Here is a 15,913-nt window from a genome sequence, read left to right on the forward strand (position 1 = left end):
GATACCAGAACATCAGAGGAACTTCACAAGACAGTCATGTTTTCTGGAAAATAGTTTATTGAGTGCTTAGGGAATTAAAAACTACAAGGTTTTGCTTGCAGTTGCAGAAGCAAGAAAAAAGTTAAACATAAATTAGTTATCTGATTTGCTACTTATAGTGCTTCTGAAACCCTCATTTTAATCAGTTATTGTCTACCATGACCTTTATATGAATATATCTGGCCCTTAAATTTATGTAGCAGAACATGTATAGATTAAAAAGTGCCTTTCTATGGCATAGGGCAATATTTATGAAAGCTGATGGAGATTTTCAGTCTTTTTACTAGGTTTCACCTACCCCAACTTGATTTTTCTGACATAGGTGACTTTATTCCATAATCCACCAGGAATAAGAATTAAGTAATTTAGTCAGTGTAAAATAAGCCCCACTTGTCCAGAAGCTTTAGTTGATTTAGATGAAATAAGGAAAAAAAAAAAAAAAAGAAAAAAAAACAGCCAAATAGTAACTGCAGTTACTCAAAACTACATTTGTTGTGTAGAATTTCCATTCCAAGTATTGTTCTCATCTTCTCCATCATCTTGAGTCCTCAGTCTATATATTTTGCCTTCTTTTTTGAAGTCTTCCCCCCGCTTTTCCACTACTCGTTTCCTGACTGCTTGCCTAGGGCACAAATAACAGTGAGGTTTGACAGTTTGCTCAGTAATAATTACACAAGAGAAGCAGCAGATGCAATAAACACAAATCATCCATCCTTCTCTTATCCTCAATAATAGTTTTCTTCAGCCTTTTGTTTCCTTGGGAAGCAATACCCAGGTGAAAATTTGTCACTTAGCGGTCAGACAGAGTGGCAGACTCTCATTTTCCCTGTCATTGAAGCAATATGTGGCTTCTTCACCAGAAACAGCTGAGCAGCTCTCCTGGTACATGGGAGATCTCATTCTCTAAGCAATACAAAACCTGTCAAAACCAGACTTCAAGCTGCTTCTGTTTCTTGGACAACCATTCCATAACAATCTGATTATCTCATTTTTAACATTTTTATCTTCCAAACAGTATCAGCTGAAGTGAAGCTCACCTTTGTAGTTACAGCTGAATTCCCTATTCATAAATGACTGCAAGACTTTTCCTATTGTGTAATTGGACATTCCTTTCCCCACTACAAGATTAAAGCAATTGCAGCAAGAAGCTTGGGAAACAGCTGCCTTAAACACTTTGCCTTACCTGCTTTGCTCGATGCTGCCCGAGGCTGAGGGAGCTGAGTGGTCTTGCTGATGAGCTGATCTCACAGAGGGCTGAGAGGGGGGCGGGCTCGTAAACAGGAAGTTGCTAATGAATCTCCAAACCGCTAAGAGGGGGTAAAGGATTGTGCCCAAGAACTTCCACAGATCACTGCCTGAAGCCTGAACAACAGAAGTCGCAGGTCTTCCCGCCTGTCATGAACAAACAAGCAAAGCTGTCAGGAATTAAAGTGTGCTCTTGTAGACAGAGTATTTCACACATACTTTGTAAGCAGCTCGGCAGACAGAAAGGAACAACCTTGGTTAGACCTTAGACGAGTATCTATGTCACCATTTATCTGCTTCAGAGAAACTTCTCCAAATCAGTCCTGACTAACTAGAGTAATTTTGCAATCTGTTTAGACAAAGAAAATCGCCAAATTCAAACCAAATACTATAATGGCTGTCTTAAAGCAAATACCCAGCTGCTGTACTGCTGTTTGAAAAATCAAACACACCAAAACCCAACACCTACCGGCAGCAACACTACTGAAGCACTGGGTGCTAACTCGAGTTCAAGTAACTTCTTTCCATAATCTTCTTTGGTAAACTCCCTCCTGGGAAACATTGTCGCCAGTGAAAAATTGCCGTAAGTGTTACCAACCGTCTGTGAAGCACATAAAGAAAACATTTTATTAATAACTGCTCAAACACCTGCATATTTGCCGGCTGAGTATACATTAACAAGAGTTTTGTAGCAAACTATCAATTGTCCTCAGAGTAGGATATAAAATATCGTTCATTTTTCTCTATATCTTACTAATGACACACTGCAGCAAGTTGGTGGCACTAGAGAAGGCTGCTACCAAAACTCCTTTCAAATACCCAATAAGGAAAGGAGTTGATGACAACACCACCATCATCAATAACTACTTGATGCTCACCGGATCGTAATCAGCACATAGCTGAGAAATAAAATGCCCACACTACCTGTGCAGCAAACTGCCTGGCTTCTTCTAGCCGTGCTTCAGATGGGAACTGGTTTGTGAAAGAAGATCCATCGGGGAGGCGGAACTGAATCCTGGCTATTGCACTGTGGGAGAGGCATTGGGGTCAGTCAGGACATGAACACTTACAGACAAAAGCTCCTGGGCCTTTAGCTTGGTAGTACTGAAATGTGGCAGAGAGGGACAGTCATCCTGCCCAGGGCGGTGTAAGATTGAATTCATAGTGGAAAATCACCTGCTGATCTCTCACAATGCATCTCTTCCATAATCCATATAAGGTCCCCATAGGTTCAGATAATTCTTAAACCAGCAGTGCTGGGCAAAGCAGGAGACAGCTCTGGCCTGGGCAGCTGATGACCCCAACCCAGCCTTGCTGAATCCAAGCCATCCACACACAGCCCCTGGATCTGCTCCCCAGCAGTGCTGACATTTTCCAGTCATTCTGTCCAAGCATAATCTTTGGCATTCTCACCTTATCTAGTACCCTACCAAACTCCATTATACTGGTATTTAAATCAAAGCTCAGACACAAAAACGCTCTTATCTAACTCAAATAACACACCAGTAAAGGTGGTTAGTGTTTCATGATCATGAATGTCAAAAGGATGAAAGCTCTCAAAGAGCATCATGTTCATGTAAACAGCTACCTTTAATGTCACTATTTAAACAACTCAACATGAGATGTGGTCAAGAGATGAGATGTATTAACTCTTAAAAAAGTTTCTTTACCTCTCTCCCCCAAAATACACACTTGTGTCTCTCCTGCAACTCACCTTCGCTCTCTTTGAGCTGCCTCTTTTCTGGCCTCTATTTCAGCCTGCTTAGCCTGAAGAGCTGCAGCTTTTGCAGCTTCTGCTTCTTCCTTCGATTTTGCAAAGCGAGCTGCCCTCTCGGCACGATCCTATGGAAGGATCAAAGGGAAAGCTTAATTGTTAACATAACTTCTGCTTAGGGTTCAATAAAACAGACAGCTATGATCTATACTCATGAACCAACTGCACAGATACAAACAAACCATATGGAGAAAAGATAGTGGAACTGAAAAAAATTATTTAGTGCCAAACTGCACAATGTCATTAGCCAAGATGACACTTCTCACTGAGTCACTTCCCACAACCAGTTGTTAATAGATGATCTTCCCATGCAAGCTCAACACTCCAGGGAAGATAAAAGCAAAAACCTTACAAGTTACACGACTGCAATTCTGAGTGTTCTATACCAAAACCTAATAATGAGGAAGAATTTCAGTTGTTATCAACTGTTTACATCCATATATGCACACACACATATATGCTAACTTGGAAAATAATCCTCACCATTTTGAGAGCAGTGTTCTTGTGTATGTTCTACAGTTAAATACGCCCTGTGCTTGTATTTTAGTACCATACCTAAATTGCAATTAATTTTACATTTATGGGATAATTCTCCACTAGGCTCAAACAATATGACAGAAATGTTTGTTCAGATAGAAAAGAATTGTGAAGATGAAAGCCGAAGTTTCCTTTTATACACAGGAAATGCTACATAAACCCCAAACACAAAAATCATTACTATACAAGGCTACAGGACTCCAAATGGAAAAACGAACAAGCTTTCAAAGCCTCAGCAAATGAGAAAATGTATCATTTTAGTACACTGAGAGACAAGCAGCAAACTCTCTTCCAAAATGCAAAATTTACCATTGCAATCTGTTGCCTTATGCGCTCTCTAGCAGCTCTCTCTTCTGCCTTTTCTCTGCTCCTTTCTTCCAACATACGTTTGGTCAATTCTTCTTCCTGTCGTCTTTTGTATTCCAACATTTCTTTACCAGTTTTCCTTCTTTCAATTTCTTTCTTAATTTCTTTCTGAATAGAGAGATATAAAAATTGGACCACAAAATTGCCTTGGGCAAGAGAAAAGACTGCAGTATGTTTATGTAAGAAGGAATTAAACATTTATTCAAATAAGGGTTAAAAAACAAACCTGCAACTCCAAGGGTTTTTACATTTTTGTGTTACCTGTTCTTCTTCTTTCCTTTTCTCTTCTCGTCTCTCTTCAAGCTTTTTTGTTAACCTAAATTTAAGAACAGAGTGAAAAGTCTTATCATTGCAGTATGTTCAAATGTTAATGAAGCATTTGCAAAGCCAGAAGAACACATGAAAATGAGCTGTAGCAGCAGTGATTCATTCCTATGCTGGTGCACCATCCAGGCAAAGGGCAGTGGTGATTTCACCACCTCCCTTCTCACTTTAGAGTTGTTCTAACATATTCCTTTTGTCCTTTTTCCACTCATTAAATGAAGAATCCTATATTTTCTTACTGTTGAACCAACTTATGAAGATATACAATAAGCAAATACTATTTATGATCTGTGGTAACAGAAGCACTAAATCTCAATCTCTTTTTAAGCCATCTGGTTTCTTCTGCACATCACCTCCTAAAATGGATCACAAGTAATATATAGCCCTGACATAGATGCATATGCATCTGTCTCAGCTATCCAGAAAAATGCCTCAGAATAAAGACTGACTTAAAAGAACAAAGCGAATTTCTCAATACAGATTGATAATAAAATCCCAACATATTTGAAGTCTGGGGAAAGGGCAGGCATGACCCAATATGAAAAGTCACGTAATCAGAAAAATGTAGGGTAACTGTTCAAAAGAAAGTGGTAATTACCACAGAGCTTGGCCTATTTGTCCCTCTTGCAAAAAATGCTGTAGATAAATGATGCATTAATTATAAAGCAATATTGATAAGTATTAAAACGCTAACGGCATTGTCTTATCAGTGGTAAGTAAAAAATATACCTCTTGTCCAATAACTTTGGAAGAAAACTAAAATAAGCATGAAAAAAGATTAATGTATATTTTAGCATTATAAATATTACTATTATCTAAATATGTGTTATGGTTTTAGACAGGCTATTTGAAGTATCAATCTTACTAAAAACAAGTTTATAAACAATATCCTGTATTTAAAAACAATGAATAATGAATTAATAATGTTTTAAGCCAGGTGTTTCTGATCACTATACTTCAAAAAACTGAACTCAAGACATTACTGTTCCCTGATGAAAACACGAGTCTCAGAATAGGATTCCACTGACTTTTTCAATATCCCTAAACTACAAACAGTCATCAACAAGAAGAAATAAGATGACAACTCTATACAAGACTCAAATTGGCATTTTATTACACCAGTTTCCAGTCCTTTGAGTTCAATGTTTCAATTAATTCAAGAATCTGCAGCAAACATATCACCTCTACTGTCAAAGGTGAACACTTACAGTTTCCAGATTACCTCTTTCTTTCAAAGTACACGAGGAATTATATTAATTAAAAACCTGGTTTGGTATCAGCCCTAGTATTGTCAGAGACATGTAATAGAAAGTAAGACCACATAAATATTTGCCAGATGACAACAGATGAAGGACCAAAATCCTGTAATTAAATCTGTTTGTTAAAAAACCCCAAACGAACCCAAAATCCAACAAAACTGCCTCATGAGAAACAAATACAACACATTAAGAAGTCTGCAAAAATATACTTGCCTTTCTACTTTGAGTGTAAGATCGTTCACAGGCTGAGCATCATTTGCTTGCTCATCTGCAGAATTAGTTGCTTCCTGGCTTGCTTGACCTGAATTTGCTTCATCTTCAAGGGATTTACAGGAAAGCAATGCATAAAAAAAAAAGAAAAGGTGCGTTTCTCATCATAACAATTATTAAGCTCATTGCTACCCACAATTTGCAGCAATTGGGATATCTCAAGGAGATACGGTTCTGCTATTTAGACTCCCCCCTCAACAATTTGTTTTCAAGTTACAAAGCCAAAAAAATGCTTTAATTGAATCCTTTTTCAGGAAAGCATACACAATTTTATTGAGTTATAAACCATAGATTCCTCCCTTATTAAAACTAAGCAGCATGACAAGTTATCCTTCCCTCTAGACTAGCACAAGGCATTCTGGGATATCCCAAGTTTTCCCTCAAGTGAGTCTGCTCAGTATATGGCCTTTTATATACCATCATGTAAGAACTTAAGAAAAACCATTTCCAAAGCAAATGAGGTGGAATTTGAGGTGGCAAGGACACTAACCATTACCAGCAGACAAGGCTGTTGTCTCAGAGTCACAAACCCCTGCTCCAGATTCTGCACTTTCTGGAGCACCATCAGACTGAGAGGAGGGGCAGGGAGCACAGGCCTGACTGCCGTTTTCCAAAGGCCGCCCTTTCCCTGTGTGCATCTAAGAAATTGGGAAAAGAGAATAGAGCCTATGAAAGTTCAAATATTTTTCACAGGTTAAAAGGTCAAGACTGAATTATTATTGAAGAATCAGCCCTATTGAAAATACAAAACTAGAACTACCACGTATTGTTGAGTATGGAACAATCCTGTATTTCATATTTTTTTCTAATTTTAGTCTTGCACTTGAAGTCACAGTGACAAAGCAATCTACACTTGTGTATAACTTTATAAATACACATTACAGAACAATATTAAACAACCACGTTATAAGCTGAAGAGTAATCCCCTTAAAAGGTGAGTTGTCACATTTTGTCATTCCAGTTCAAAGTTCTTGACACATTACTTCAGTACTGTGGGTTTACACAGGTGATCTAAACCAAACAAAAAATAATGCAGCACACGTGCACAGTGCTTCCAACATGTGTACTGAACTCAAGGTTGCAGATTTTATTGCTGAAGGACAGAACCAGTAACTCACTGGTTCTACTTCCACCAGTAACATCCCAAAGGCACAAGCTAAGGGCCAGAGCCATCACTGTCCTGAGCATGACCAGCTCCATCTGGAAGATCCAGCCTGTCAGCATTACCTGTTTGACTTTATGGATCCTGGTAACAAGCTCTTCCACAGAAACGCTGCCAGCAATAACCTCCAAAGGGATTCCATTGTCTCCTATAAAAAAACTGGATGGGACGCACACTACAGGATCTGCACAGCGACAGTTAAGGGTGGTGGATGACAGGAGGTGACACAGAGTAACTTTCCAGGGCAAAGCAGACCTTCCTACAGGAGCTTCTAGCCTAATGCTCTCATCTCCAACTGCTCACCAGCAGCCAGGGTCAAGGGAGGAAGAAAGATGCTGGCAAACATTTCATGCAACTGGTAAGCTTTTCTTCTTTTCTTTTTACTGGTTTAGGCTAAAGTATTTTTCTCCCAACTTTTCAGGGAACTGATTATGCATTGACTTGAGAATATTTTGTTTTAGTGTCAGACAACATCTAAAGTATACAGTAATGAAATCTCCAGAGCATGAAGGAAATCCAGGTTAAGGTATAGAATTAATGAACCATAAGCAGTGACCTCCTTGAGGCAGGCAGGGGTTTACCTGACTTCACACCTGTGTATGTGACAGAACCCACAAGCCACTGCTTGTTCCTCCTCCTCTGCACCTCTGAGTCCCAGCTCATAATTTAAAGCATTTTTTGTTTGTTTTCTAATGTTGATTAGTAGGACCAACAGGTTATTTAGACTACATAAAGCTTTAGATGATTTTATATTTACAGAATTACACAGGATTAACATAAAAAAAACAATTTGCTCACTTTCTCTAATAACTGACAGCTAGTTGCATACACAGATGGTAACTATTAACTACAGTTTATTGCAAAGTTTTGCAGCAAAATAAGTATTTTCAATAGCATTGCTTGTAAGTATTTGTCTTAAGAAGGGTATTAACTTGTAAAAAGCAATTATCTGTAATCATAATGTAGCATCTAAACAGATCTCAAAGGATACAAATTTGAGAAAACTGCAGGCATGCTTCACTGTTTAAAAGAAAAGATTCATTTATGAGTAGCAATCATTTTGCAGCAACTTCAGTCTTTCATCATAAAAATAACTGTCCTACAAAACTATTTAAATACTTGAGAGAACACTAAAAGCAAATTTGCATTGCATCTTATCATTAACATTCTGCAAAAGTGTTGACATGGTGACAATCCTTGGTTATCACAGTTGACTACATAAAAATTAGGAAAGCAGTGCTAAGGCAAGTCAGGAAAAAGAAATCTAGTCTATTGAGCACAAATAATGTAGTAAATCTAATAAAATGTCTATAGAGCATTTCAAAATAATACCATTTGGGGAAATGTCAGTGCACTTTGTATACATGGAGTGGAACACAAACTTAACAAAAATAGCTGAGTAATTTACCCAGGAGCTTAAATGTTTCTCATTCTATCTGTTACAATGGAGGCAAACATTTTCTCTGGGGCTTTACAGATTCTAAATTCATGAAAGGTTTTTAATTCATTATGTAACTTCGCAAACCAAGAACTGCCTCTAGCACTTGCATCTTTCATTACATCATTTTTAATAGCATTTTTGTGTCTATTCCAGTTGAGAAAAAAGCAACCTCAAGCATTCTATTACTAGTACTGGAATACAGTCTGAAATACCCAATGAGTATGTGCAGAACACAATAAATTTTGACATTTTCTCAGGCTTTAGGGACTCCAGGAGTACTGAATTCGCTTCTGCTCTGGAACCCTCCAAATCAGGGTGAGGACTTCAAAAGCCTCTTACTTTCATCATCGTCAGTGAAAGACTGTATAAGAGACAGAATTAGAATAGGACCAAACCTTTTGGTGTCAATTTTAATAGCAACAAAACCATCTGATGCAGCTTCAGTCACCTTCTCGTCTTCCCACCTTGCAGCCATCTCAGTAGATTGTTCATCTTCACCTGCAGCACACAGCACACACATGAGTTAAACCCACCACAAATTGCTGTTTCTGCCCTGATTCTAGCCTTGCTTCAATCCCTTGGAATCACCTTTGTAAAATACTCTGTGAATTATTTTCAAGTCAGTTTATAATTTTTTTTTATGATCTGGAGGCAATTCACTCCAGCTGCTCCCCTTTGATATGTCAAAACTATGTTCTGCTTGCTCCTCATTATAAATTTAATTACATATTAGTACATCAGCTGCTAGTAGGTACACCTATGTTCTCCACTCCCTGTAAATACATAATTCAGCAGGTAAGGTTTCACAGTTTGACAGTGTAAAAAAAAAAATCCCCAAACCAAGAAACATTTATTTGCAGATTATTTATAACTTAGTTTTGTATTCCACTTCCTGACATGAACAGCAACAGTAGGAGGGGAGGAAAAGATGTGAGGAACACAGAACAAGAATAACAAATGCAGAAGAGCTACTTGGATAAGAGAAACTGAAAAGGTGTTCAAGGGCCAAAGATTCACAGGTGTTATTTTAATCAGATGAAATGTATCAATCATACATTTACATCCTAAAACACCAGTTTAGTGAGGGTGTGGGTTATAGATTCTGATGAATATTAACTATTTTTCAACAAGTACACTGGCCTGCAACCATTTCTTTATCTTCAATCTGTATTACTTCCTAGCAACTTGGAATGGATTGCAGTCTTGATGAAGAATCTGAGTCACAAGTATAGAAGTATAGTAGTCCATTATTCAGTGACAACAACAAACCACTTGTTTGTTTCATCCCAGCTGCCATTCCAAGCAATATTTTTGACTTGTTAAAGATCAGGAGTTACATGTGGAATCTCCCAGTGAAGTGCTGCTATCTGGTCACAAGGCCTCTCACAGAGGCACATATCAAAAATACAATTTTGGAAAAGTGGTTTCAACCACGTGTCTCAATTTTTCCCTGGAATTACTGGAGCAAGTAAGAAAGTATCTACCTCTATTATTATTCTTCTGCATAAGCAAGCAAATATTTAGGCTATTTTACGTGGGAACCTTTCCTCTTGTTAAGTGCAGTGCTTCCAAGTGTGGTCAATGCAGCTGTTGTGCCCAGAGCAGCTCGGTCTCCTCTCCTGTTTCCAAATGCTCACAGGCAGGCAGCTGCTTCACCACACACTGTTTCAAAAGGACATCTGCTCATCTGATTAGGCTACTAAAAATATCCAAATACTTGCCTAATGCTAACTTTTCCACACAGCCAACTGCTGGACGAAAAAGAATGCTGAAAGACACAAACAGAGCAGAGGCTGCTCACACTACAATCTGAGAGATGACTGAATGAAAATGCTGATAGCTCACATTTTATAAAGCTCTGTGCCATGATGCACTGATTAATATTGTGACTACCCACTGAACAATCGCTTATTCTCATACATCTTTTTGTTTTGATAACCCTTTCTCATTTAGGGGTTAGGGTTCATTTATTACAGTTTGTAATAGTAATATTCTGAAATCAAAACTGCCAGGTCACAGGAAAAACATCAGAAGTCAAGAGGTCAAGTGCAACAGAACTTGACATAATTCATAATTCTGCTAAATATAGAGCCAGCATAACAGCCTCATAATTCTAGATCCCAAAACTCTCAGATTTCTTGTTTCTCAAGCAAAAACATCACTCTATTGCACTTAGTGGAATAATCTGTTAACCACTCACTCATCTCTTAAATCTGATCAGGAAAATCTACATAGAGAAAACACAGATAATTTCTCAAGTCATTCACATACTGGACAAGACTTTTTCTGCAATAATTTACTTCCTGTATGAGGAACTTACTCAAAACTATCACAGGTTGTCAGAAGACTTTAATTCCCCTCAGCATGCAGTCCTCAAGGAAGTGTTTCCCTTTCAGAAGAAGAGATAAGCCCAACTTACTTTTCCATGTCCAGTATTTCACAGCTACTCACTAAGAGAGGATTGCCATTCTGGAAATGCCAGGAAGGCAGCACATTAAACCATTCACCTCCTCCTCCTCTGTGTCATTTCACTTATTTAACTTGCAAAGTGCCTTGATATATCTTGGCTACAAATGATTAACAAACAGCTCATGTTTGCACATCACCATTTTGTACGAAAATTATTAAAATAATAAAGTTATGAACAAAAGGAGGAGGGTTTCTACTAACATGATTAAAAAGAAACAAACATTTTAATTTAAAGCCTTTTATTGTCACACACATAGCCTTTCATTTTTTCACTCAGAAGCACTTTTTGTGAGTGGCCTGGTATTTTCCTGATCAGAATATGTCTTAACTTTTTGAAAGATATAAAATAATCTGCAACACTGCCATCAAAACAGAAGAGGTTTTGTATCAAATGAACTATTAACTTTATATTAGTGACTCAAAGGATCAATTAACTCTGTAGGCTACAAAATCATCTGCAGAACAGCTACCAACAAGATATGTTCAAAGAATCATAACATATCCTGGGTTGGGAGGGACCCACAGAGATGATCAAGTCCAACTCCTGGCCCTGCACAGGACACCCCAAGAATCCTCCCATGTACTTTTTGAGAGAGCGTTTTCCAAATTCTCCCTGACATCTTCCCTGAGGAGGCTGTTTCACTGCCCAACACCCTCTGGGGACAGCAGCCTTTCCTGATACCCAGCCCTCACCTCCCTTGACACAACTCCACACCATTCCCTGGGGCTCCTGTGTTGCAGACCTGTTTCACTGTCAGGACTCCTCTCCCTGTGCAGCAGCACAGGGAAACTGCTGCTGGCAATTATTTGATGCCACAAAGTAACTCGTGTGTTCCCCAAACACAACCCCCTTACCTGGTGTGTCCAGAGGCCTCTAATATCTCATCTTAATATTTCAAACCAGTTTCCTTAGGCAGACCTGCTTCACCTCAAGCTCTCTGGGGAAAATGGAGCAATCCCTTTTATTGCAACCTTCCATGAGTTCAATGGGATCTTTAATACCTTTACACCACTCTGTCACCAGAATGTGCCATGAGGGCTTTAAACACTGAGCTCAAAAATGCTGGGATTATGGCTGCAAGCAAAAACACTTTAGGAGAAAACTGCTCGAACAATGTACACTTACAATCACAAATGCCACCTAATTTTTAAGATAAATAACCACATTATTCCTTGCTTGACTAGAAAATATTCTGGCAGCAGAAAGAATAATCCACTTCTTCATTTTCTAGAGGAAACGTAAGTGAAGTGCAGAGGAAAGGGAGAGAGGGACAGGCAGATGGTGGCAGAAACCACAAACAGATGGACATATCTGTTCAATTAGAATTTCCTAATTTTTGTCAACTGTACCTAATAGCTATCCTCCACAATGGCCACCCCAATACAATAGCTAACTTACATTCTCAATTTCTCTCATTATTTTTTCCCATAGATATTAATGGATGAAGTGTACAGAACCAAACACTGCTGAAAGGCTGTTCTCCAGGTGCTTTCAAATGCCCGTCTCCAGTGGGAAGTGTGCAGTGTAAAGGCTCAAAGTTACCATCACTGTGCAGTCTGAAACGTGTTTCTACCCAAACAACAAACCCAATCTCTGCTAACACAAAACCAGACTATTCTTCTAGCACTCCACATCCTTCAAAAACAGCTGCTTCCACACACAGTGAGAAAGTTCTTGGGCTCCCCAGCTCCCTTTCCCAGCCCAGGTAACAGAACAGTTTCATGATCAGCTCTGTGACGGGTCAGCTGCCCTGATCCCACGGTGCCCAGGGTGGACCAGATGGCAGCAGAACTCTCCAACTCTTCCCTTTCAGAGATCTGCCCGGCTGAAGTCATGCTCCACCTTTTCCAGGGCTCATAAAACAAAACAAATCCTCACAGCAGACACAATGACAAAACTAGGTTACATCCCTGCAACCATAAATTTATCTCCCCTGTATATCTATATATTCCTACACTCACCTAGTCAACATCAGAATCTAATGGGCTCCATTTTGTGCAGAACTTTTGTTTCATAAAAAGTGCTGGACATAAGTTACAACATGCATTTCTCCCTGATACATGTATCAAGTTGAAACGACTCAGAGGCCCACCAAAGTCTCTCTGTCACTGCCGTCCTCAGCTGGGCAGGGGAGAGAATGTAATGGAAGATTCATGGGAAGAGATAAGGACATAGGGAGATCACTCACCTGTGATCTTTGCAGGCAAAATAGATTTGACTTGGGGAAAAATTCATTTAACTTATTACTAATCAAAAATCAGAGCAGGATCATGGGAAATAAAAACATATCTCCTTCCCACCCTTCCTGCAGTCAATTCCTCACACCTTGTCTCTGCTGCTTCTTCCTCCTCAGGGGTTGGACTACTCATACTCTTCCAGCCTGGGGTCCCTCCCAAATTGTGCAATGTGACTCTTTCCCAAGGGCTGAGGTTCTTCATGAACTCCTCCACCCTGTCCCTTACTCCAACAACAACACAGCCCAGTCTGTGGTCTGACAAGACCCTGATTTTTATCAGTACAGAAAATGTTGTTCTCCAGGTACATGGAGAGTTCTGTCAGCAAAGGAATTTAACTGCACTTTTCTGTTCACACCCCCTTTGGGAGTGAACTTTTTGAAGCCACGTGAGTCCCACAGTTCAACAGTTCTTATGGGAACAACACTAATTCACACATTCAACGCTGTTGTTTCATGAGGCACCTGAAAAACTACAAGACACAAGCACGCAAGGCAACAGTAAAATCTTAAGAAAAACCACACAGAGATATGCAAAAGCTCAAAAATAAGTTAACGAGCTTGTCTGATCACAGAATACCACAGTTTCAATCGTGTTGGAAAAGCCCTCTGAGACCATCGAGTCCAACCTCTGGCCAAACACCACCTTGTCAAGCAGACCATGGCACCGAGTGCCATGCCAGTCCTTCCCTAAACACTGCCAGGGACTCACCGCCTCCCGGACAGCCCGTTCCAACGCTCTGGGAACAAATCCTCCCAGGATCCGACCTAAACCTCCCCTGCCGCAGCTCAGCACTGTCTCCCTCTTTCATAGAGAAATCTTTTTTCATGGAGAAAGGCAGCGTACACGAGACGATGTGAATTCCTACAGGTTCCAAACACAGCGTTATGAAACGCGCACTGTCGGTACGAGGAAAAACAGAACACACCAGGCAGCCCGGAGAGCTGCACCGGCGAGAACGCAGCGCACAGGAGCGGAACGGAGGGAGGGAAGGCGGCACATCGGCCGGGCGGCGGCCGGACACCGACACCGCGGGCTGGAGCTGACACAGCACAAATCCCGCTCGGCGGGCGGGACACCGCCGGCAGGGCGCTGCTGGGCCCTGCCCGGGGCGCAGCGGGCGGCCCCGGGACGTACCGTACCTGCCACGAACACGACGAAGACGGAGCTGCGCTCCTTGGCGGCGGCGATGGCGGCGGGCACGGAGCCGCCGAACCACATCGCGCCACCGCCGGCACCCGCCGCCCTCCGCGACCGCGCACCGCGCCTGCGCCGCCGCCGCGCCAACCGCCCCCCGCGCGCCTGCGCGCGCGGCCCGCCGCCGCCGCCCCGCGATTGGCCACGGCGCGCGGCACGCGCCCCGCCCCGGCGGCGCGCGGGGGGCGGTGCCCGGTCCCGCCCCCCTCAGCCCGGCGCCATCTTGGCGCTGGGGCAAAGGGGCCGCGGCTTTCGGCGGGCGGGGGTCGCCTCTGGTGCTATCCCCTGCGAAACGGGCTCGGGGCGGCAGGACAGGCGAGAGGAGCTGCCCTGTTTAGCCTAGGGAGGGGAAGGCCGAGCGGGGATCTCGTTTATGCACGTCCTGTGAGGAGCGGCTGAGGGCGCATCTCAGCCTGGCGAAAAGGAGGCTCGGGGGACCTTAACGCTTCTACTAGAGGAGGGTGGAGCCTGGTGTGAGTCAGGCTCTTCCCTCGGAGCCAGCGACACAACGATAGGGCATAGCCTTAAGGTGCTCCAGGGCAGCTTTAGGTTACACATCAGGGAAAATCTCTTCTCAGAGAGGATGCCTCGACATTGGAACAGGCTGCCCAGGGAGGTGGTGCAGTCACGGTTCCTCTCGGTCTTTGAAGAAAAACTGGACGTGGCACTGAGTGCCATGGTCTGGTTGACGTGGTGTTTGGTCAGTTTGAACTCTATGATCTCAGAGGTCTTTTCTAAACCAGTGTACTTCTGTAATGCAGAATAAATGCCTCAGATAGAATATAAGCATCTCAAAGTCAGGTACCAAGAGGACGGTGCCAGAATCTTTTCAGTTGTGCCCTGTGACAGGATGAGGAGCAGTGGGCATAGACTAAAGTACAAGGAACTTCACCTCAGCAAGAGGAAGAGCTTTCCACTGGGGGTGGGACAGGGAGGGTGTGGGGTCACCCACCCTGAAAATGTTCCAAACCCACCTGGACGCGTTCCTGTGTTGCTGCTCCAGGTGGCCCTGCCGAGGCAGGGGTTTGGACAAAGTGATGTCCAGAACTCCCTTCCAACCCTGACATTCCATGATTCTGTGAGGCAGCTGCCAGAAAAGGGGGAACCTCCTGCAGCCGGGGCTGGAGGACCGACGGCCGCAGCCCACCCTGGGGGAGACAAGGGCGTGACTGGGGGGAAAAGCGATGGAGGAACATATGTTTGTTCTTATGTTTTGTTCTTCTGTTAAATAGAACAGAAATAGAGTATGGTGTGCAGAGTTCCTCTACGAGAAGCAGGAGGTTAAGCCAGGACATCCTCCGTGCTCTCAGGCTTTGTGAGGGACTGGCACAGCGCAGCCAGAAATGCAGGACTCCTTAGTAGACATTTCACAGCAACGAGGACAGGACAGTTGATGTCAAGTGCTCTGATGATAACATTTTGGACAGAACACTTCACCTGAGCTTTTCTAAAACACCATTAGGACTGTGACTGTGTGTACTGGTAACTTGCTGAGGCAGGTACTCAAATATTGAAAGGCCAAAAAACAGTCTCTCAGTCTGGAAATATTTTCCTGTTGTACCTTGTGTAACTGGGTAATTAAAAAAAAAAATCCT

The 15,913-nt window shown here is 41.9% G+C and overlaps 1 protein-coding gene across 1 annotated transcript; it reads right to left on the reverse strand.

Annotated features, from left to right (window-relative positions):
- Positions 1 to 39: 39 nt before the first annotated feature.
- Positions 40 to 14,377, reverse strand: UBXN4 (UBX domain protein 4). The gene is made up of 13 exons (XM_021548743.3): positions 14,264 to 14,377; positions 8,813 to 8,915; positions 7,968 to 7,996; positions 7,042 to 7,160; positions 6,305 to 6,452; positions 5,758 to 5,860; positions 4,223 to 4,277; positions 3,905 to 4,069; positions 2,999 to 3,126; positions 2,209 to 2,311; positions 1,754 to 1,885; positions 1,223 to 1,431; positions 40 to 661 (listed from the first exon to the last, which is right to left on the reverse strand). Exons 1-13 carry the CDS (start codon positions 14,340 to 14,342, stop codon positions 523 to 525), a joined length of 1,512 nt encoding a protein of 503 aa, XP_021404418.3. The 5' UTR covers positions 14,343 to 14,377; the 3' UTR covers positions 40 to 522.
- Positions 14,378 to 15,913: the final 1,536 nt, after the last annotated feature.

This window comes from Lonchura striata, chromosome 7 (assembly GCF_050655825.1).
Source record: "Lonchura striata isolate lonStrDom1 chromosome 7, ASM5065582v1, whole genome shotgun sequence".
NCBI lineage: Eukaryota > Metazoa > Chordata > Aves > Passeriformes > Estrildidae > Lonchura > Lonchura striata.